We start from the raw sequence: 24,542 nt of genomic DNA, 5'->3' as shown, positions 1-24,542 counted from the left end.
TAGGTGTATGGGTTCAAAAGTGCATGTAGAAACAGCTGTATGGACAGTTGACTGTGTGCATGAGTATATTGGTGAGTGAATGGATATCTCAGTTCTACATGTCAAAGTAAGTACATATGTAAAACACACTCCATGTGAGAGTTGACATATATAAATAACTGAACATAAGAACCAGTGAATGTGAGAGTGGCTGTATGAATCATTGTGAACTTGTATCAAGGATTGTATAAGAGAGTAAATATGTGTTAGTATATGTTTGAATAAGTAAGGTGTGTATAACTGTATAGTTGAGGAAATGGAGGTGTGATTGATTCTTTGCATGACTGACTAGGTGTGTGAGTAACTCCATGGATGTGTGACAGTCTGTGAGTGCCTGTTTACACTGAGTGTATCTAAGGTTATATTAGAGTCTGAAGATGTATTATCACATAAATGATATCATCAGTGATGTAATCAGTAATGTCAAATGAGATGTCAGTGATGTCATCAGTGATGTCATTTGAGATGTCATCAGTGATGTCATCAGTGATGTCATTTGAGATGTCATCAGTGATGTCATCAGTGATGTCACTGACCATGTCATGAATGATGTAATATGTGACATCATTAGCAGTGGATTGCGGGTCCGCGATATATAGTTAGTGCAACTAACTATATATGGAATTTCAATGGTTTTGTGCAAATAAAATAAGGTTTTTTAAATGCTAATCCCTAACTATATATGGTCTATAACCTATGGTTTTTTCAGTGAATTTTCAAGGTTTTGTAAATGCAAATTCCTAACTATATATGGTCTATAACCTATGTTTTTTTCTGTGAATTTCATTGGTTTTTTAAAAGCTAATATCTATAGCTGTAAAATATATTCTTTATTAAGTGACGTATCACGTAGCCCGTGAGACGCCTCATGATGCATCGCATAACCGTGACGTATCGTCTCTGCAGCGCAAACCAAACCCTAAACGTAAGCGCGCCAGAACACGCTTAAAGATATATATATTTTTTTTTAACCTTAATTAGACAAAATCCACACGTGCACATATCATAAACGTTCAAAAAACACAATATGTCGGACTCCCGTTACGCTGCCGGTTAGCTGCCCGGTTAACATACCAGGAAGCACCTTTACCGCGAAAAATCGCAATTTTTTTTTTCACCCCCCAGGGAACTTTAATAGCCCCCTCATCAATCCTAGGGGTTCAGGAGGGGTTTGCCTTACCCCTTTCATTCATTTACACCTTTTTTTTTTCCGCCTCTTGTCTCTCGATCCCACAGAGAGACAAGATGGCGGCCGCTCCAGACTGTTTACAATGATAACAGCCAATCAGCTTCTCCTCAGACTCCCGTTACACTGCCGGTTAGCTGCCCGGTTAGCTGCCCGGTTCGCGTACCAAGACGCGTCTCTACGGCGAAAAAAACGGATTTTTTTTTTTTTTTGGGCCTAGCGTGGCTCTATAATATCCCCTCATCAATCCTAGGGGGTCAGAAGGGGTCTACCTTGCCCCTTTCCTTCATTTCCCCCTTTGTTTTGGCTTCCTCTTGTGTCTCGATCCTACCGAGAGACAAGATGGCGGCCGCTCCGGACTGTTTACAATGTTGACAGCCAATCAGCTACTCGTCAGACTCCCGTTACACTGCCAGTTAGCTTCCCGGTTAGCTGCCCGGTTCGCGTACCAAGACGCGTCTCTACGGCGAAAAAATCGGAATTTTTTTTTTTTTTTTTTGGGCCCAGCGTGACTCTATAATATCCCCTCATCAATCCTAGGGGATCAGAAGGGGTCTACCTTGCCCCCTTTCCTTCATTTCCCCCTTTGTTTTGGCCTCCTCTTGTCTCTCGATCCTACCGAGAGACAAGATGGCGGCCGCGCCGGACTGTTTAGAATGTTGACAGACACCGGAGAGCCAATCAGCTTCGCTTCGCAAAGTTCCGATACGCGAAAAGTAAGCGGACCGGAGCGCAGCCCGGAGCGCTGTTACAGATATATATCTTGTTTTAAACGTTAATTTCTCAAAATTCACTGAAGCACATATATTGAGACCCAGCAAAGGCACATCGGGCTAACAGTCCCTACAATTTTGCCAAGTTTCGTGGAAATCCATTCAGCCGTTCGGGCTAAAAGTGAGTCCAACCGCCCTATGGAAATTAACATGGGAAAAACGCGTTTTGGGACCCCCCTTTTTTCTCGGCCCCCCCTTGACGAACCCCCCCCAAATTTCCAGGAGCTGCTCAGAAAGAAAATGTGCCATTTTCCTGAAAATTTCAGCCAATTCCGTCCACAAACGCCAAAGTTATTAGACATAGAATTTTCAGAAATCCCATAGGGAAAAAATCCTAACTATATATACCTACTGGCTATCGCCAGTAGGTAATATATATATATATATATATATATATATATATATATATATATATATATATATATATATATATATATATATATATATATATATATATATATATATATATATATATATATATATATATATGTTTTAACAAATACATTTTTTTTATTACTTAAATTAATTATTTAATAATTTTAAGGTTATTTAAGTATTATTAAGTATATTTTAGTTATTTATTTTTAATATTTTTTTTAATTTTACATTATTTTTAAGAAATTCGATATTTATACAAAGTATATATTTTTAAACGATATTTTGGAGTCGATATTTTTGTACTTACCTATTTGTAGATAGGATTTCGATATTTTGTCTGTCGATATTTTGGCATCGATATTTTTAGTAGTCTATATTTTGTCCCTCGATATTATGTCAGTGATCCGCTGGTACCACCAGGTTTCCCCCTTATCAACAAAGACAGGATAGATCAGAGAGGAGGAGGGGTTTCTATTATCCACAAGGATATTTTGGTCATCACGGAAACCAACTCTTTCGACTACGATTCATTTGAATGTCTCTCCTCCAACATCAAGACCAAAGATAGAGGTTCTTTACTGTGTCACCTGCTCTATCACCCCCCAGGTAGAAACGCCTCATTTGGAGAACAATTATCCGACCTGATAGCGCAAGGTGCACTCGGTGACACCAATAATTTAATTCTCGGTCATCTGAATCTACGGTGGAATGAGACAAACAACCCTCTAATCCAATCGCTATGCAGTCTCCTCTGTGATAACAATCTTATCCAATACTGTACAGAGGAGACACATTACAAAGGAGCCACACTGGATGCCATGATTGCGCAAAAGAACACTATCACGGTCAACCACATACTCTCCGTCGACTGGTCAGACCACCACATGATACTATTTCATATCAATCACCCCACTCTCTCTCAACCACCCCCACAAGACCCCTCCAAATGGCTGAGAAACCTCTCCCACATTCCCCTGGATATCCTGGAAGATCAGATAAGCTCACTTCTCCCGGACAACAAAGTCCACCTCTCCACCAATGACCTCACTGACCGGTACAATACTGAGCTAGTGTCCTTACTCGACAAAATAGCTCCATTAAAGCTCAAAAAGAGCAGAGTCATTCAATCCAGAACATGGTTCAACTCTGACCTCAACTCCGAAAGGAGGAACTTAAGAGCCAAAGAAAGAAAGTGGAGAAACAACCCGATCGTCATCCTTCGTGATCAACTGAAATCAGCCCGTAGGAAGTACAACAACCACATCAAAAACAAGAAAACCAGCTTCTTTCGCGAGACACTGGACAGTGCCAAAAACAGACCTAAGGAATTCTATAACATCATTAGACAATAAACCTCCAAACCAGTGTCTTCATCTGTACAGGCGTCCAAGGAACTCTGTGATAACTTCGCCCACTTCTTCAAAGATAAGATCTCAAACATCGAACTATCATTAGACATCAACAAATCACACCCCATGAAGAGCATCACGGCTGTGCCTCATGCTCTCTCTCCAGGCTATTCTCCCATCCCCTGGCTTAGCTTTCGCCCCGTTCAAGAAACGGAGATAATCACGTTGATCTCCACCTCCAAACCATCAGCGCATGTCCCAGACCCTATTCCTCCCCTACTAATCAAAAAAATAAAGCACGCCTTCGCACCGCTATGGAGCAAAATCATAAATAGCTCCTCAAAAAATTGAGTGGTCCCTGATTGCCTTAAAATGGGGCAAGTCACCCCCCTGCTGAAAAAACCCAGCCTAGATTCAGACCTGTGTCAAACCTCCCCTTGCTCTCAAAAACACTTGAACGATGCGTACTTCATCAACTAACACAGAACCTGGACAACACCAACCTATTGGACCCCCACCAGTCTGGCTTCAGAAAAGGTTGCAGCACAGAAACCACAATTCTGAACATCATGGATGATATCTATGGATCACTAGACTCAGACAAATGCTGCCTCCTCATTCTCCTTGAACTCTCTGCAGCATTTGATACGGTTGACCACAAACTCCTCATCAGGGCTCTTCAAGAAAGAGCTGGTCTCGGCGAGGTAGTTCTCAAGTGGTTCTCCTCCTTTATCAACAATCGCACGCAAAAAATCAAAATCAAAAACTTCACCTCCGAAATCCAGCAAGTCAACAAAGGCGTCCCGCAAGGATCGGTGCTTTCTTCACAACATTTACATGGAATCGCTTTCCAAACTACTCAGAAAAGCCAACATCCGCTTCCACCTCTATGCAGACAATACGCAGATCTATCTGGACACTACCTCTCTCAAAGACATCCAAAGACTAAATGATGTCCTGAAAGATGTCCAAGACTGGCTGACAAACAACCACCTGAAACTAAATCCTGACAAGACCGAGACACTCCTCCTCTCGAACAAGGAGGATAACCCACAAATCACCGAATGGTTAAAGGCTATCGATGCGCTCAAAGGGAATCTTACTCTAGCAGACTTTGTCAAATCTCTACGCATCACCTTAGACCCAAAACTGAACATGATGAGATACATTGAGAACTCGGCCAAAAGTGCATTCCTTAACCTCAGACTTCTGAACAAAATCAAACCCTACATTCCAACCAAGGATCTCAAACTGGCCACACAATCTCTGGTACTGTCAAGACTGGACTATGGGAAAGCAGTCCTAACAGGAATCCCTAAATCGCACCTGGCACCGATCAAAACAACACTACATCCGGCATCAAAAAATCTGATCACATCTCCCATGCACTCAAAGAACTCAAATGGCTTCCAGTAGAAATGCGAAGTAGCTTCAGAACAGCCTGCCTAACCCATAAAGCCCTTCACACAGGCAAACCTGAATACCTGGCTAAAAAACTCAAAAAAGCAGGCCGAGCCCAGAATCTGAGAAGCTCTAACTCCCTCCTACTCACCCCACCTAAAACTAGAAGGAAAAGAACAGCCGAATGCTCCTTCACTGGAAGCGCCCCCAAAATTTGGAAATCCATCCCCTCGCACATCAGAACCTTACCTTCCTTCATGGAATTCAAAAGACAACTCAAATCCCTGTTCCTCAACCGCTCCCTAGGATATGGATAACCTGGGACAAACATCAACCACAGAGCTATGCTACAACCCTACGACCCTGAAGAATCTTGAAGCAAAAGAGGCTCTGCATTACAATAAGCCGCTCTTTACTCTATCACTCGTTGAGTAACCAATACTAGCACTGCCTTTTTTGTGACGTCAGTATTGCTCCTCACTACTGACCCTCCCTTTACAATATGCTTCCTTCTCACGCCTGATGCTTCGACCAATCCTAGCGCTGCTCTTTGTGATGTCAGTTCAACTCCGGCGACTGACCCTCCCTTCACAAGGTAATACAAAAACGTATTTTCTTTAACTTTTCTTAATAAAATTCGTTAGTAACAACATAAAAACATTTGCTACTCTGTCTGTTCCACTAAACCAGGATAGATTACAATGTATTCCCGAATTCTTTTACTTCGAGTAAAACCCCTGTTTACCCTTCATTCAAGCTCAGGAGAACCTGTTACTTCTTCAGTGTCACCCATATTGGGAAATGAGACCAAAGTTTCACCAGCGAACCACTTTTGCTATCACTCAGACTCTGCTTTCACACAATATAGTCCCTACTACAACACTGCGAGACCGCTGTAGCTTCTATGACAACAGACGAGTAACCTCTTGCAGTGTGGCTTCTATCACCACCCGCTATTCCGTTCCCAGGATGCCCAGGCAACCACTTTCACTGTGCTTCTAGACAACATAAAACAAGACACTAACTCTTTTGTTAAAACATAAATCAATAATCAATACTTATCACCAAACTAGTCAAAATTACCATAGCTCTGCCACCAGAAAACTGATCCAGCAGTTCAACAACAGCAGATACTCCACTATCATATACTCACCTGGGTCCATAAACGTCAGAGTGCGTAAAACCGCTGGGGTTCAGGTTTGTATTTTCCACAGTGTTCAAGATTAGTTATTTAATACACACAACTAACCTTACAGAAAATGTAAGGTTTTCATATCTTAAAAATTACAAATGTTAAAATATAAATGGGATAAAATTGGTCTATGTTTAGTGCAATATAATTTCAAAAGACTGAAATCAAAAATAAAATATATGAACCAATGAATTTATTTTGTTTCAGTCACATCTATAACAAAGGGACAGCCCATATGAGCTAATTCTAGCCATTGAGCAAATAAATGTTGGTTGAGTGGGATTCTTTGTATATATTTGTATTTCTTGTTTCCCCCTTTCTCCCAGATCACACAAATTAGTTTATAAGGGGTACCTCTTGGTATACAATCATAGTTAGCAACAGCCACATATTTGGTTTGTAAATCTCTGGCAGTGCTGCCACGCTTTTGTGACACAACATTGAAGCAAAATCAAACTTCGAGGCAGTGCTACCTACGAAAACATGTCTCCTGGTTCTATCCAGGAGTTGCCAGCGGATGGAGGAATGAAATAAAATGCCTAAATATGGAAACATATTTACTTTCAATCTGTCAATCAGGTTTCTTGTAAACCAGTTAGGGTCTCAAGGCCACTGCAGTGGTTGTTGTCTCTGCATTTCTTGAATTTGATGGGATGGATCAGTGTACATTTGCTTCTTATCTGAGATTAGTGGCTGTCATTGGTTTAGGAGGGCATTGGTATGGGAGTGTGGGGACTAGACCCTAAAACAGTGTTTTCTTCCATGACTAACTTTGTATTTACTTTGTCTGCCTATCCTTCTTATCGCTACTTTAGATTTAATGAACAGCATATATTTTTGTTTTTTATGCAGTTGATGCTCAGAGGGTAGTTCCATATTGAGTAGCATACAGTGCTGTGTTGTCATTCAGTAACATTTGTTGTTGGTGGTTTGGCTGAGCACCTAACGCCTAGATATGGTTGCACATTTTTCTTGTGAATTGGGACAATAGACAGTTGAGAATACTAACAACAGCCATATCTTTATCAACAGTTCACAAAAAGGATGTCACTCTAAATGGGTGAATTGGCAATTTTTAAAAATATATTTTTGGGCAAATAAAACACTATAGCTACATATCCCTTGGGCCTATGATCACTATATTACTCATACAATCAGAACTTGGGCCATGGTGCTGATTTTCCTGTGTTCTTTGTTATTTCTTATTGTTTCTGTATGAGTTTGTGTTTTTTGTAGATGATGATATTGTTTATTGAGCCAGTGTGTGATGAAGATTTTATCAATGTTCTGGTCAGTGCAGGATAACTGTTGTGTTGGATTATTTAAGCTCTAGCCACAGAGCAGATCTCACCAAGTTCTGTTTTCTTCCCAGGTCTTTGTTACAAACCCTGATGGCTCTCCTGCTCACCGCATCCCAGTAGTTGCTATCCCTGGAAACATTCAAGGCAGTACTGAGGCAGATGGGACCACTAAGTTGTTATTTAACACAGCCTCCTATTTTGAAGAGTTACCTATTACTGTGAGTAACCGAATACTGAAATTGAAACACCATACCTCACACAAACATAGACATTCATTACACAAAGGCCCTGCCGTCACCAACTGAGGAACATCTTCACACTCAGAGTGATGACTCAAATAGACAGGGATAATTCCCACAATTGGGGTCCAATGATAAGGGCCCAATTATAGGACGGAATAATAATAGCAGCTGATAAAATCCAACACTGAGTTGTTCAGAATTTATTACGTATGATAACTGTAGCATATCCAGAGTTTGTTCCTTCAAAACTGAGCATAATGTGTGTACGAAAGTAGGATCTGCTTCTTATGGTTACCCCCACTTTTTACTGAATGTAGTACTGTTTTTGACTAGTCTGACTGGGATCCTGCTAATCAGAACGAACCCCAGTCTATTTGTGTTGTTCCTAAACCTGTTATGATATGAATTAGATGCATTCCAGATTGGATACTGGGGTACCCTTGTCAGTCCCTAGTATATGGTAAATATGTACCCAGGGCATAGGTACCCCAGAGGCCTTGCATGGGCTGAAGCATGTATTATGCCACCTATGAGAGGTCATGCAAAATGGAATTGCAGGCTTGCCATTGCAGCCTGTGTAAGATGGTGCATGCACCACTTACTTTAGATATAGGTTTACAATATCTGTAGGTCACTACATTTAAAAGCTATCAGTCACCCCTCTAGCAGGCCTTGACAATCCTGAAGGCAGGGTGCTAGATTTTACGTGAGAGGGTGCCCCTGCATGAGCAGAACACCCATGCAGCCCTCGGAGACCATTCTCTAGTGTTGTTAGTGACGCAGCCAGACATATTTGTAGAGGTGCAATATATGCTCGCATAAAATGCTATCTCAAAAACGGCTGCAACAAAACATGTTGTATTTAGTATCAAACACCTTCGAATCATACCTCCACATCAGTAACTGGTGTGGAGGTATGATTCCACCCTTCTGAAGCAAGCTTCGTGGGGTCCCTGGTCTTCCAGTTGCCAACCTTTTCAACTCTGACAGCACAAAATGATTGCTGCCAACCAGGGACACATTTCTGCCCTCCTGCTGCTGAGCCAAGCTCGAGCAGGGGAAGGCGGAACAATGGGCATCCTGTCACAGGGAGGTGTGACCACCTCTCAGACAGGATTTAGTATTTTGGGGCTTGGGTGGGTGCACTTCCAAAATACCTGAAAGTCTGCATATGGGGCACACTTGGTGTTCCTGTGCATAGTCCTTTTCAAACCAGTCCTGGGAGCCATTGGCTCCTGATATGGCACAAAACTGGACAAAGGACAGGGGATTATCCTCCCCATTGTCCAGTCCCTCCCCTAGGAGCGTCCCCTTAATCTGTCCAACCCTCTTCCGTGGGTACTTAAGGGCTTACCTGACTGTAGGACCCTAGATTCGACGTGAACAAGATTCAGAACCAGAAACCTCTGAACTTCGACCGTCTGAACACTTGGACTTTGGTGGACTTCGTTTGGGCCTGACTTCATCTCCCACTGAGTCTGCTGCCTCGTCTGAGCCTGTGCCCCATTCAGGATCCATGCAGGACCTTTGGAGCATCAAGGACAACTGAAGACATCTCCCTTGTAGTGAAGGAGTCACTCCACTGCATCCACATACACTACATCCCAAAGTACCGGTCTGCTGCTCCTGAGGTCCTACAGACTCCAAAGATCCCAGCAACACAGGAGGTGGGTCACTAAGTCCCTCGAGGCCCGAGCTGCCCTCTTACTGAGTTGGATGCAGAATCCATTGTGTGCGCTGCGATACCCGACCCCTGTGCACAGCGTACTTTTGCAAGTATATATGCTTGTTAGCCATTGCCAGACAAGTGCACTGGGATACTGATAGTCCCAACCTCTGGGCACATTCCATACCAAGATCTTTGTCCTCCTCGCACAGAGTGCTCCGTGAGCTGTCATCTTGTAAATCCATCCAAGGTCCTCTCGCCACTCCTGTGCCTCCGGCCTGTGAGTTCACTTGAGGGTCAACTTTGTTTTCCTTTGACTTCTCTGGTTGCTACAGGCTTTCTCTGACTCCCCTTGCTTTGGTGAGTCTCCTGGACCTTGCTGGTCCGAAAGTAACCCTTCTCAACCTTCTGCATGGGTTGCCAAAAGAATCCCCAAGAAAGTTCAGTGGACAGCTAGCTGTCAGAAGGCATTTGATGATCTCAAGCAGACTATGTGCACTGCTCCCATCCTGCAGAGTCCAGACTACTCCAAACAATTTATTTTCCAAACAGATGCTTCTACATTGGGGGTAGGGGTGTGTTATCTCAACTTAATGCAGAGGGCCAGGATCAACCAGTAGGTTTTATCAGCAGAAGGTTGACCTCCAGAGAGAAACATTGGTCAGCTATAGAGAGAGAAGCCTTTGCTGTGGTCTAGGCCCTGGAGAAGCTGAGGCATACCTGTTTGTCACTCACTTCATTGTTCAGACAGACCATAAGCCCTTCCTACGGCTAAAAAAGATGAAGGGTGAAAATCCCAAACTTTTAAAGTGGTCCATTTTCCTATAGGGGATGCCCTATACAGTGGAACATAGACCTGGAAGTAACCATGCCAATGCAGATGGACTCTCCAGATATTTCCACTTAGAAAATGAAGACTCAACTGGGTAAGGTTTGTCTCATCTCCTTACGTTTGGGGTGGGGCTTGTGTAGGAAAGAAGGATCTGCTTCTCATGGTTACCCCAACTTTTTGATGAATGTAATACTGTTTTTGACTAGTCTGACTGAGATCCTGCTAATCAGGACCCTAGTCTATCTGCGTTCTTCCTAAAACGGTTATGATATATCCTAGGTGCACTCAAGAATGGATACTGGGGTACCCTTGTCAGTCTCAAGTATATGGTACACATGTACCCAGGGCATAGGTACCCCAGAGGCCTCTTATGGGCTGAAGCATATATTATGCCACACATGAGTGGTAATGAGAGGTAATGCAAAATGGAACTACAGGCCTGCCATTGCAGCCTGTGTAAGATGGTGCATGCACCACTTACCTTAGATATAGTTTTACTATATATATCGGTCACTACACTTAAAACCTATCAGTCACCCCTCTAACCGGCCTTGACAATCTTGAAGCCAGGATGCTGGGTTTTACATGAGAGGGTGCCCCTGCATAAGCAGAACACCCCTGCAGCCTTCAAACCCATTCTCCCAAGTTTTCGGTGACACAGCTAGACATATAGGTAGAGGTGCATTATATGCTTGCGTAAAATGCTATCTCGAAAACGGCTGCAACAAAACATGTCGTGTTTGGTATCAAACACCTTGGAATCATACCTCCACACAGGTAACTGGTGCGGGAGGTATGATTCCACCCTTCTGAAGCAAGCTTCGAGGGGTCCCTGGTCTTCCCAGTACTTGTCTTCTCGACCCAGACAGCACAAAATGGTTGCTGCCAACCATAAACATCTTTCTGCCCTCCTGCTGCTGAGCCAAGCTTGAGCAGAGGAAGGCAGAACAATAGGCATCCTGTCACAGGGAGGTGTGACCACCTCCCAGACAGGATTTAGTGTATTGGGGCTGGGAGGGTGCACTTCCAAAGTGCCTGAAAGTCTGCATCTGGAGCACACTTGGTGTGTCCCTGTGCATAGTTCCATTCTTAGCCCTTTATTGTTTAACATCTCGTCAGGCCTCTGGCGATGATTGCCGAAGATGCTGGGCTGTCCCTTTTCTCCTATGCTGATGACACCCAGATTGTTTTCTTCCTTTCTGCTGAAAGGACGTCTAAATCATCATCTCTTCAGTCTTGTTTGAGGAACATAGCAGGTTGTATGCAAGGTGCTGATGCTGGGTAAGAACAAAGACCTGTGGGGACCTCAATACTGGCTGCCTAAAATGGGTGCTCTGTCCCAGCAACAAGCAGTGACTGTGGCCTCGACTTGCTTCACTATCCTCAAATGGCTCAGGAAAATCCTTTGGATGCTGCCTTTTTCCAGTCAACGGACTGTGGTCCAGGCTCTTGTGCAATGTTCTATATCTAGGAATCAATAAGGACGTGTTACGTAAACTGCAGGTGGTGTAGAATGCGGCGGCTAGGCTACTTTGCAAGGTTCCTAAAACAGTTTCCATCTCAGGCTCTCTTCGGGACCTTCACTGGCTCAGGGTTGAGAATCGTATTAAATTCAAAGCCCTGAGATATATGTTCAAAATCAAATTTGGTAAAACACCCCAATATCTGAATGCCTTAGTTCACCCTTATCTCTCACCACGTCCACTACGTTCCGCCACTCAGGCCAAATTCACGGTTCCTAGGACCAGATTGTCACGAATGGGCGGTCGATCCTTCTCTTGTCTTGGTCCCTCTTTGTGAACCTCCCTCCCTATGTCACTTCGGACTGAAACTATATATGAGACTTTTCGTAAGTGTTTAAAAACCTCGTTGTTAAATATGTAGAGCACTTTCTTTTTCTCCTTCTGTTCCTGTCAGGCGGCCCTGGGAAACCCTTGGGTAACTGTGCGCCTTATAAGATTAAAATAACATAACAAAACATAGTCCGGTTCAAGCCAGTCCTGGGAGCTGTTGGCTCCCGCTCTGGCCCGAAACTGGACAAAGGACAGGGAAGTATCCTCCCCTTTGTCAAGTCCCTCTCCTAGGAGGGCCCCCTGAATCTGTCCAACCCTCGCCCCTGGGAACTTAAGGGCTTACCTAGCTGTAGGACCGTAGATTCGATGTGGACAAGATTCAGGAACAGAAACCACTGCACTTCGACCATCTGGACACTTGGACTTTACTGGAATTCGTTTGGGCCCAACTTCGCTCCCACTCAGTCTGCTGCATTGTCTGTGCTTGTGCCTCACACAGGATCCATGCAGGACCTGTGGAGCATCAAGGACAACCAAAGACATCTCCCTTGCAGTAAAGGAGTCACTACCCTGCAACTGCAGGTACCACATTGTGAAGTACCAGTCTGCTGCTCCTGACCTCCTATGGACTCCAAAGATCCCAGCAACATAGGAGGTGGATCCCTATCTCCCTCGAAGCCCTAGCTGCCTTCTTACTGAGTTTGAGGCCAGAATCCCTAGTGGGGGCTGTGATACATGACCCCCTGTGCACTGCATACTTTTGCAAGTGCATATGCTTGTTGGCTGTTGCTAGACAAGTGCATTGGGCTACGGATAGCCCCAAGTTTTGGGCACATTCTGTACCAAGATCTTTGTCTTCCTCCGACTGAGTTCTCTGTCGTCTTGTGAATCTGCCTGAGGTCCTCTTGCGACTCCGGTGCCTCCAGTCTGTGGGTCCACTTAAGGGTCAACTTTGCTTTCCTTTGGATTCTGTGGTTGCCCAAGGCTTGTCCTGACAGTATATAGACATAATATTGAATCAAAAATATAGAATAGCACTAATATCGAAGTCAAAATATAGAATGGACAAAATATCGAATGGACAGAATATAGTGGTGAAATATATCGAATTGAAGGTAAGTAATGTAATATCGATGTTTAAAATATAGAAAGTTAAAATATTGAAGTATATAATATAGGTATGAAAAGATATCGAATTTTTAATATCGAATTTTTTAAAGTTTTATTTATGTTATTTAATTTTTGCGTAATTTTTGTGGGTTTATAGGGGAATAGGGTGGGAAATAATTTAATTGTAATTAAATAAATCATTTTTATTTATTTATTGGTATTTATTTTTAATTTATTGTTAAATAATTGTTAATTGGTAATATATTTTTAAAAATATTAAATTAATTTTAGTAACTAATATTTATTTGTATTTGTAATTGATTAATTATTACATAATATTAAATTGGTAATCTATTTTAATTAATTTTTTTTATTGGTATTGATATTTTTGTTTGTTTTATTAATATATTAAATCTTTACTTTCCCTACTGTTAAACTCAATAGAGTAGGAATAGTAATTTTTATCCCTACGCTATCCAACGCTTTCCCTACTGTTGCACTCTCTGGAGTGGGAAAAGTAATTTTTACCACTACGCTATCCAAAGCTTTCCCTACTGTTGCACTCACTGGAGTGGGAATAATAATTTTTACCCCTACGCTATCCAACGCTTTCCCTACTGTTGCACTCTCTGGAGTGGGAATAGTAATTTTTACCCCTACGCTATCCAACGCTTTCTCTACTGTTGCACTCTCTGGAGTGGGAATAGTAACTTTTTACCCTCCCGCTATCCAACGCTTTCCCTACTGTTGCACTCTCTGGAGTGGGAATAGTAATTTTTACCCTCCCGCTATCCAACGCTTTCCCTACTGTTGTACTGTTAGAACTGGGATTTCTGGTTGGCTATGGCTTACGCCAAAGCCAGGCAGAAACCACCATTCTAGTCAGGGCAAGGGAGTCACACGCCAAGATAGCCCCTGCTCACCCCCTTGGTAGCTTGGCATGAGCAGACAGGCTTATCCCGGAGGCAATGTGTAAAGCATTTGCGCATGCACACAACAGCAACAACATCCTAGGCACACCACAAAAGGAACTCCACACAAGGTTATATAAAAATAACTTTTGTATTGTCAAAACACATCAGATAGTGATCACACAATATACATTGTGCCAACTGGCACGGGCAATATTCACAAGGGATTATTTACACCAGGACAGGGCCACGTGGGCCACTGTCAGAATCAGCACTTAGTAGAACTAGCACTTAGAATAACTGTCACACCAAATAACAATTATAGATCACAACCAGTAACCACTAGTAACAGGTAGGTACACACTACGCAATACTAATAACCATAGGCATAGATCACGCATGGACACATTACCTCTCTAGTATAAATTATACTAGGCAAAACAAACTTCTAAGCATGAGCACCTTTAGAAGTATAACACAATCATAAAGGCAAAGCACATTACGCAGCAATCACATTTAGGCCTAAACAGTATAACTACAGTAGGCAATCTCTCACTAGTCTAAACACATTAGACTCTGCCTCCTAAGAATAAATCACATTTAGGGGCGTAACTCACAGTGAAACATAATCTCACTAACATAAACCTCCATAGGTAAAACCATCTCTAGAGGTATCAACACAGGGTGCGTAAAACATGCTAAATGCATTACATTTCCTAGCACCATATCACTCTAGCCCATAAAACACGTTAGGCAATTATCATCACAAACATAGTAGTAAATAACATTGCACATAAATCACATTAGGACCTTGCGCCCTATCCACATACCAGCCCCCTGGCCAACTGGCAATCTCAAGAAGGGGCTCAAATGCCCTGTGTCCAGAATGTCAGGGGGCGCTGCCAATGCAGCGCCAGTCAGGGGTGCGCCACCGGTGCAAACCTAAACGTTGCAGCTGCCCACTACTTGCTGGGCAGCTGATGACAATCACAAGGGCCTAAATTCTGCAGCTGGCACTAAGTGCTGCGCAGCTGTGGAATCCAAAGTAGGGCGGAGGAGTGCGACTCACTCCTAGATCCAAAAGACCATGTCCCCAAGACAATCCTAAATGGTGCAGCTGTCCACTACTTGCTGGGCAGCTGGGAATCAACAAAAAATGCAACAGGGGCCCTCACTGGCCCTCGGAAACAAAACTGCGCCTGTCGCTGGAGCCACTTAGGCTCTGAACAATTAATGGGCCAAACGTTGAAGCCACCAAGGCTCTGAAAATAACAGGTCCCCTCAAACTCTGGGGACAGGACACAGGCCCTCAAAATCAATGGCCACAGCGTAGGAGCCCCTCTGGCTCTAGAATAATTGCTGCGGGGCGCTGGAGCCATGGAGGCTCTGGCAAGACTCTGTCCCTATGGGGCACACTGGTACTGTTAAGAAGAAAACATGCCCATGAAGTTGGAGCCCCATATGGGCTCTGGGGATCAGCTATGCCCCATTGGAAGAACTGCGGGGGAAACATGGGTCCCTCTGGGCCCGCTAATAAATACTTGTGCCCATCGGGGGCACCTGCAGGCCCCTAAACAAAACATGCCCAATGCTGGAGCCACCTAGGCTCTAAGGGCATCTGGCCATCGGTGGAGCGGCCCGCTGCCATCCGGGGCCACTCTAAAGAAGAGGGCACCACCATTCTGTGCCTTGCACGGGCACTGACACCCCCAAAGAGCCCCCACTCACCGGGACTCCTCTGTCTGCGCTACAACGCGGCACTGGTCCTTCTCCTCTCAGCGGTGGTGGGGCTCTCACACTCACGAGAGCCTCGCTGGAGGAGCCGGCATAATCTCCTTCAAAGCGCGGGGCTTCCCCTTTCTCCTGGGAGCCCCACACTACCGCCGCACATGCTTCACCCGGGCCCCCTCCTGGGGGCCACTGGGCTTTTCCACCGGCACCTCCTCACCCGGGCAGCTTCCTTCACTGATGCAGGGCTCCCTCCAGCACACAGGAGCCCTGCTGGAACCGGCCACGCTACCTTGGTTGCCCCTCTTCCGGCCGCGCCGGCCAATTAGAGTGCGGCGGTGGGCAGGACTTCTTCCGAAAACCGGAAGTCCCGCTCCGCGTCAGGCACTACGGTGCCTGACTTCCTGTATGTGGCGCGAGGGCCGTGGCGGTGATCTCCGAGGCACAGAGAGGGGTAGGCACCCTCAAGGTTTAAAATAAAAGTGGAAACGGGGTGGGCACCCGTTAAGGCACCTATAAAAAGGGGTGGCACCCTTAAATAAAAATATATAACTGTGGGCACAATGCAGGGTGGGCACCTGCGAAAACCCCACCAGGAGGGCCCCAGAACCACAACCCCCATAGGTGAAGAGGGCAGGAGGGTCCCACAAAGTCCTGGATCTCCAAAAGATGGAGCAAGCAGCTCCCAACAAAGGAAAGTCCATCAGCATCCAGGGTATCCAGGGGCTGGGCAGGGCCCAGGGAGGCAAGCCTTCCCCTGGGCCCCAGCAGCAGCACGCCCCTGGTTGATTCCAGTCAGAAACATGAACCTTTTCAGGGTGTCACAGCACCCTTTTTATACACAAAAATCCCTTTGTCTAGCAGGGTGTAGGCAAGGTGAGAACCAGCTACAACTGGTTATGGGGAACTCCCTTTCACTGGCCAGGCTAGGGACATCAGACACACCACAGGGGGTGGAGCCAGCATTGTGGAGGGAAAGCCCAGCCCTATTCAGGTCCCAGGTGCAGCCGCTCCCTCACATCAGCATGCTAATCTCAACACTCACCACTGGGGCAGACCCATCCTGACTCCTGGAGCCAGGCTCACCAGCCAGCTCCAGCCAATCACACGCCAGACACAAATTACACAAACATGCCAACTTCTAGAAGTGGCACTTCCACACTAGACACAATCATGCCGCATACATCATTGCGCAGCATTCAATCTCACGAGTTCGCACATACAAAACTCGACCCTGCAATCCCCACACATCAGGAACTACCATGGTCACACATATTCCCCATGCATTCCTATGGGAGGGCAGATCACTCTCACCCCACACACAGAGAGCGCACGCACTTTACACTGGACCACAGTGAAAAAGTGCACAGAGACCTAAAATCACCAACACCAGGTTACAGAAACAGGCTAGGCAAAAGCAAAAAGTTTCGGGGTGAACCTGCCAAAAGGGCCGGGTCCAACATGCACTCACTGGAGTGGGAATAGTAATTTTTACCCCTACGCTATCCAACGCTTTCCCTACTGTTGCACTCACTGGAGTGGGAATAGTAATTTTTACCCTTACCCTATCCAACGCTTTCCCTAGTGTTGTACTCACTGGAGTGGGAATAGTAATTTTTACCCCTACGCTATCGAACTTTTACCCTACTGTTGCAGTCACTGGAGTGGTAATAGTATATTTAACTCTCCCGCTATCCTACGGTAAAAATATTTTACATTTTTTATTAATATTATGTTATATATATATGTGTGTTAAAACATAAAATTGTATGTTTATTTTTTTAACTTAAATTAATTGTTTAATAATTTTAAGGTTATTTAAGTATTTTTAAATATGTTTTATTTAATCATATTTGTTATTTCATTAATTTTAAATTACTTTTAAGAAATTTTAAAAAGTTCGAAATTTTGAATAACTATATATTTTTTTTGATATTTTTGATTCGATATTTTTGTACTTACCTGTTTGTAGATAGGACTTCGATATTTTTGCAATCTATATTTTGTCATCGATATTTTGGGTATTCTATATTTCTGTATTCGATATTTTGTAAGTAATCCGTCCTGACTCCCCTTGCTTTGGTGAGTCTCCTGGACCTTGCTGGTCCAAACCGTAACCCTTCTTGACCTTCTGCATGGGTTGCCGTTGCCAAGGCTTGTTGGTGCTACCACCAGACACCGACCCCTCAGCACTTGACACCCTCTGTGGGACAGCTCACTTCTGCCTGCTGGTCATCTTCAACATCTCCTGGTCCCCGTGGCTGCAGAGTCAAGAACACCATCAACTCACCTGAAGTACCCGTCATCGGTGGGCATTCGACTACCGAGCCCCTGGTCACTCCAAGTGACCAAGACTCTGTTCCCGTTGCTTTCAGGTACTTTTCATCCTGAATCCATGTTTGGATTCCACCTGACATTTCTTCTCCTCCCAGCAGTGACTCTACTTTGAGGTATCCCATTGAGATCGACGGCGGTTTCCGACGCCACTTCAGACCTATGCACCCGGCTGACCTGGAATAGGTAACTCTGGTACTACTGTATCCATGGGTGGTATGGCTCTCTAACCTCCTACGTTCCACTGGATTTCCTCAAAGTACACTGGGAAGGGTCCTTAAACTTTAAAACTTCAACTGCTACTTACCCATAGAATTGTACGGAGCATGCAGTTAAGTTCCCAAACTGCTCCCGTCCTCCGTGGGGTCCCTACTTACTCACCTTGGGTGGTTCCTTTGTGACCCAGCGATTCTACATACGCTAGACCTTGTCTTGACTCAAGTCATTGTTCTTATACCACTATTTTAGTATATGGTTTGGTCCCCCTCTGTGACCACTGTGTATTATTGCTACTTATTATCGTTTCTGTGCTACAGTATTGTGTTCTTTGTGATTATCTTTTTGTAGAAGATATTGTGTCATACTAGAGAGTGTTATATTAATAAATACATATTTTTATAACTACTGTGTGGTTCTCATTTAATTTAATTATTGCAATAAGATTGCATTCTGGTAGAACAAGCTGCTTAACATTCCTTGAAGACTTACCATGAAGGCTGCTCTCCAAAGCTACCACTTGGATAGATTTCTAAGGTTATCTTTGACCTCCTAAATCACCATAAGGGTTGTTTGGACTGATGCAAGGTGCCCACTTTAATTAGTGGACAGCATATACCAGGCCGACTTCCTACAACTTGCAGATTTTGGTTCTTACTAATAAAAATGTCACATGTTGTAGTAGTTCTGGATCTTTTTCACTCCACATATTCCATGTGTTTGTGCAAGGATCAGAATTTTTTCTGGGACACTGAAAGTCAGGCCCATAGCGGGGATGGCTGTCACTCACAAACACTGACCACCATCAAATACACATAGGGGCTACCCTCCCACAGATGGATGAATCTTATGTGCTGATGGACACTTTTAACACATGGGTAATGTATATTAGCACCAGGCATCTGATTTTACGGAGGAGCTGTGGAACAGAGAGTAGATACTGAGGAGCTGAGAGATCGGATAAAAAGAAGACATTGGGAAACAAAGAGCATAGCCACAAACTGACACAGAGGAATCACAGGCTCACAGCACTGTTGCATTAGAGTCATGTTGTGCAGTTGGCATATCTGGATAAAAGTTTAGGCCAGTGTTTCTTCAAACAGTGATCTAACTATGATAATCTTAATTTTTCAGGTTGCCACAACACATCCTTTATACGGAGATGATCGTCAGGCGAGGGCAACAATGAAGGCAATTGCTTACAAGACGCAAGGAAGCTCCAAGAACTACCTCCATATCCTAGTCACTGCCAATTATCTAAAAGCGGGCGACAACCTGTATGTCAACTTCAATGTGAAGAGCAGTGACCCGGCCAAAGAGAAGCAGATTAAATCCTTAACTTACTTAGTAAGGACACATTGCAACAATAGAGATATCAGGGAAGAGAGATAATCCTGTTGCTTGGTCTCCAAAGACTGGCTGTGGGGAAGCTCTTGTGCTTCTTTGAACCAAGGCTAGGAAAGCTGGTGCAAGGGAAGGGTTTTAAGATTTATCCAGCCAGGACGGATGGACCTGGAAGGGGGTGCTGAGGATTATTCCATTATGAGTCATTAGGCTGAGCAAGTTTCTTAATGTCCATCAAAAAAGATTAAAGCCTGAGGAGCAGTGATAGGGAAGGGTTCTGGGGTTCTACAAATGAGATGGCTGGAGCTGGGAAAGGATGCTAGAATTTATGCAGGTAAGTGTCGACCTCTAGCAATATGGACTGCAAGATATCGGCCTGTATATTATATTCCATAGGGGAGGAAAGATTTAGAGTCTTATTTAAACTTTGGCACATGCTGGCCCACTACCAAAGAATCTGCAGATTTCTTGTCAACCCTATTTAGTGTGGATAGAGGCCCTATACACTGTTGTTAGGGCAGGCAGGACATCCATTGCGGATATCGGTACTATTTTGACTCTACGTCTATTTACCTTGATCGTATTGTGCACATCATTATTGTTGTGATTTAAGATTCAATATTGGGGTACTAGATCTCTAGTTGAAAGGTTGGTCTTGGGGTTTGAAAAGTCAGCAAAAAGGACATGAATGGGGTCAGGGGTATATCCGACCAGGACACAGACGACTTTGCAACAGGAGGATTCTGAGATACATCCAAACAGGACTTATAGAGTTGGGTGAAGGAATGTTCTTAGGGTCATTAGAATAGCTCTTGATAAGCTGGGAAAGTATATTGACATTCATTAAACGTGATTTAATGGCAGGGCTGGTGGACAGTCCCAGTGATGATGTAAACAGGACTGATAGTGTAGAGAAAGTGTTGGTGTTTATCCAACTGGTACTTAGACTGCTGAGCAAGAGGCTTAGGGTTTGTTCACGTAGGCAACAGTAGGGTAGGGGGCTTTGTATACTCAAACTCTGTGGATTCTGGGCCTTCGGAGACCCCATGCTTCATGTTTTAGAAATTGCATAATCTCTTCTGTAATACTGATTGCATTTGCACTAAATGTGCGCTGGCACATTGTCAAGGGGGGCTTCCTCCATTTGCTTGGGCACTTGGCCCTAAACAAATTAAGGAATACTTTGCCTTTGCAACTGCACTATGTAACAGATGTAGGCACAGAGGCGGACATCTGCAGCATCACATGGAAGTGGTGTACCACCAGTGTTCTCCCCAACAGTACCTCCTGAAATGGTGAAATGGGTCCCTGCAGGGTGATGCAGTCCTTCACTCAAACCACCTCCAGGGAGATCTGTCACTCTTTGAAAGTCAGTAGGGTTGATGCCTGCACATTGAAATGCAATGACTGGTTTCAAACAACCAGGCCGACTTTCATTGATGCAGAGCAGGTGGGATTTCGTACCTGTACTGGGAAAAGAGTGCTTGCTGTGATTTTGTCACCTTTCTGAAAAGTACTAGTTATGTTTGCATATTGTACTATAAAACATTTAAAACTTGAACACTGTATACAGATACTACATTTCTACACTTTATTTTAGGATCATACATGGATCCCATGCAAAATACTTTTTGTAATGCTAATTTTTAGCTCTGCTTTGTGCTGGTCTGCATGCCAAGTAGGGATATTTCTACACACAACCCTTTATATACAGGCTTCTCTAGAGAGAGAGCGAGGCCAGAGCTTGCCCCATCTCCTTCTGAGGATTCATCTTATCTAGAATGTTATCACATTGGCCTAAAGGCTGAGCTGGCCCTGAAAAATGCAAAGTGTTAAGATATGGAGTATTCTGTGCTACAGTATCCACTGCACTGAGATATGCCCTTAGAAAGCTCTGAACCATCTCCAAAATTGTGCCTGCAATTATCTAACATCAGGCTGAGCCTGATGCTTCCTCTTTAGAGAGCAGGAAGTGCGATTGCTGCTTCTTGATGAGGACTTGCTTGGCAAGAACACTGCCGAGCTAAATCAGCCTGAGGAAAATCCAAGATGTCCCCTCAGAATCACAACTCTTCAGTTCTGGATTAGCTCTCAGCCTCATAGAGGTCCAATGCACCTGATGTAAAAGAACAAAACAACATTGGGGCATATTCTCAAGGACTTATTGCCGATTGCATTTAGATCTATCGCCCTATTCTCAAGCTGGTGCAAACTGCCGATATCGCCTGTTTTCCAGCGATAGCTGGTGCAATAAACATCACCACGGATGAGAGTACCAACTAAATCTAATGATATGCAGAGTAGAAGTTCCCGTGCAAAAACACACGAAAACACCACTTCGTGATACTTTCAATGATCAGTCAGATCGTCATGGCACCTCTGCCACACATTTGCTGAATGTGGTGAGAGGTGGGAACCAAGTCTGTGCGAAAGAGGCAAGTGACCCATAAATAGGATTTTGCTGAGTGGTCGCTCCCCTGCCTTCCCTGGCGACCTGTGGTATCGTTGTTCCGCATTTTCTTGATTAACTGCCTCCTATTGTTGCCTGCAGTCTGCCCTGCTTGCCGCTTTACTTTAATAGCATTTTCAAAGCGCTATTGTAATTGTATCAGTTATTGCGCATTTCGCCCCAAGCGCTCCGCTCCGCTGACCCCTCCGCTGCCATTTTGGTTGTTGTGGTCGCCCTCTGGAGCCCGCCCCGCCTCCCAGCTGAGCCGCCCTCCCACTGCCTACAAACAGCGCTCCGTGACCTGAACGCGCTGTGACTCGCTTCGCACTCGAGCTGAGTGGTCGCTCCCCTGCCTTCCCTGGCGACCTGTGGTATCGTTGTTCCGCATTTTCTTGATTAACTGCCTCCTATTGTTGCCTGCAGTCTGCCCTGCTTGCCGCTTTACTTTAATAGCATTTTCAAAGCGCTATTGTAATTGTATCAGTTATTGCGCATTTCGCCCCAAGCGCTCCGCTCCGCTGACCCCTCCGCTGCCATTTAGGTTGTTGTGGTCGCCCTCTGGAGCCCGCCCCGCCTCCCTGCTGAGCCGCCCTCACACTGCCTACAAACAGCGCTCCGTGACCTGAACGCGCTGTGACTCGCTTCGCTCTCGAGCTGAGTGGTCGCTCCCCTGCCTTCCCTGGCGACCTGTGGTATCGTTGTTCCGCATTTTCTTGATTAACTGCCTCCTATTGTTGCCTGCAGTCTGCCCTGCTTGCCGCTTTACTTTAATAGCATTTTCAAAGCGCTATTGTAATTGTATCAGTTATTGCGCATTTCGCCCCAAGCGCTCCGCTCTGCTGACCCCTCCGCTGCCATTTTGGTTGTTGTGGTCGCCCTCTGGAGCCCGCCCCGCCTCCCAGCTGAGCCGCCCTCGCCCCTCCCCCTCCACTACCCATATATGACAGTTGTTCCCGCGCGCAGCGTTCACGCGCAGCGTTCGCGCCCAATTCGCGCCGAAGGTGCGCCAAAGGTAAGCCTGTCTACGCCCGTCCGCGCCTGGACCGCGCCCAGCGCCATACCCCCTGGCCCTCGCATTGACCAGCCCTCCCGCATTACCTACGATGCCACCACCCTCCTAGCCCTTAATCCCGGCCGCTCCCCCAACTGCGTCCAAGCCGCTCCTGGACACACCCACGGACCTTTCTCATGCTACTCCTGCAAATTCATCGGCACCGCCAACAACTCCGCTACGATCACCCCACAGACTCCCGACCCCAACAACCTACAATGCATCTTGCTCAACACCCGATCGGTCCACAGACACGCCATTGACCTATGGAATCTACTAGACACCATCTCTCCGGACGTCGCCTTCCTAACAGAAACATGGATGAATGCCTCTTCCGCCCCAGACATCACCATTGCCATCCCAGAAGACTATAAGATCATACGCAAGGACCGTACCGGCCACACAGGAGGAGGAATCGCTATCGTCCACAAAAAATCCATCCACATCTCAACCAGCTCTGACGTCAATCTCGCCAACTCTGAACACCTTCACTTCCAGATTCACTCCGACCCCAAAACCACACTCAGAGGCACCCTCCTTTACAGACCTCCAGGACCCCGCGCACAGTTTAGTGAAGACATCACGGATTTCATCACTCCACACGCCCTCCCATCCAAAGATTACATCCTTCTAGGAGACCTCAATTTTCACCTTGAAAAGAACAACGACCGTAACTCTACCACCCTGTTGGACAACCTCGCCAACCTCGGACTTAAACAACTGGTCACTTCCCCCACCCACATCACAGGTCACACACTCAATCCTATCTTCACCTCCAGCAACCATGTCTCCTTCAGCCACACTACGGCTCTCCTCTGGACTGACCACAGCTGCGTCCACTTTTCCTACAACAAGCCCAAACCCAACAACCACCCCCAACCAACTCTGCAAAGAAACTGGAACAAAATCACCATCGACCAGATCTCCTCTTCGCTTCTTCAAAAGCCCCCCGCCCACTCCTCAAACCCCGACCAAGCCGCCACCAACCTCACCCAATGGTTATCCAACAGCGCCGACATTCTAGCGCCACTGAAAAAATGACAAATCAAACTTGGCAGTAAGAAAGCCTCCTGGTTCAACGATGATCTTAAGAAATCCAAGAAACTCTGCCGCTCCCTGGAGAAGGCCTGGAAAAAAGACCCATCCACCAGCACCAAGGAAGCCTTCAAAAACGCCACTCGCACACACCACCAACTGATCCGAAAAGCCAAGCAAACCGCCTTCAAGGACCGACTAGATAGCAACGC

At 45.2% G+C, this 24,542-nt stretch overlaps 1 protein-coding gene across 2 annotated transcripts in view; it reads left to right on the top strand.

The window, feature by feature from the left end:
• LOC147748681 (A.superbus venom factor 1-like) overlaps window positions 1-24,542 on the top strand; it is a 1,130,076-nt gene that overhangs the window by 295,253 nt on the left and 810,281 nt on the right. For both annotated transcript variants that reach the window (XM_086963555.1, XM_086963554.1), the window contains exons 11-12: window positions 7,691-7,837; window positions 19,586-19,798. In XM_086963555.1, coding sequence (XP_086819681.1) covers window positions 7,691-7,837; window positions 19,586-19,798 — 360 coding nt within the window. The remainder of the gene's footprint in view (window positions 1-7,690; window positions 7,838-19,585; window positions 19,799-24,542) is intronic.

This window comes from Lissotriton vulgaris, chromosome 1_1 (assembly GCF_964263255.1).
Source record: "Lissotriton vulgaris chromosome 1_1, aLisVul1.2, whole genome shotgun sequence".
NCBI lineage: Eukaryota > Metazoa > Chordata > Amphibia > Caudata > Salamandridae > Lissotriton > Lissotriton vulgaris.
This window is presented reverse-complemented; position numbering and strand designations above follow the sequence as displayed.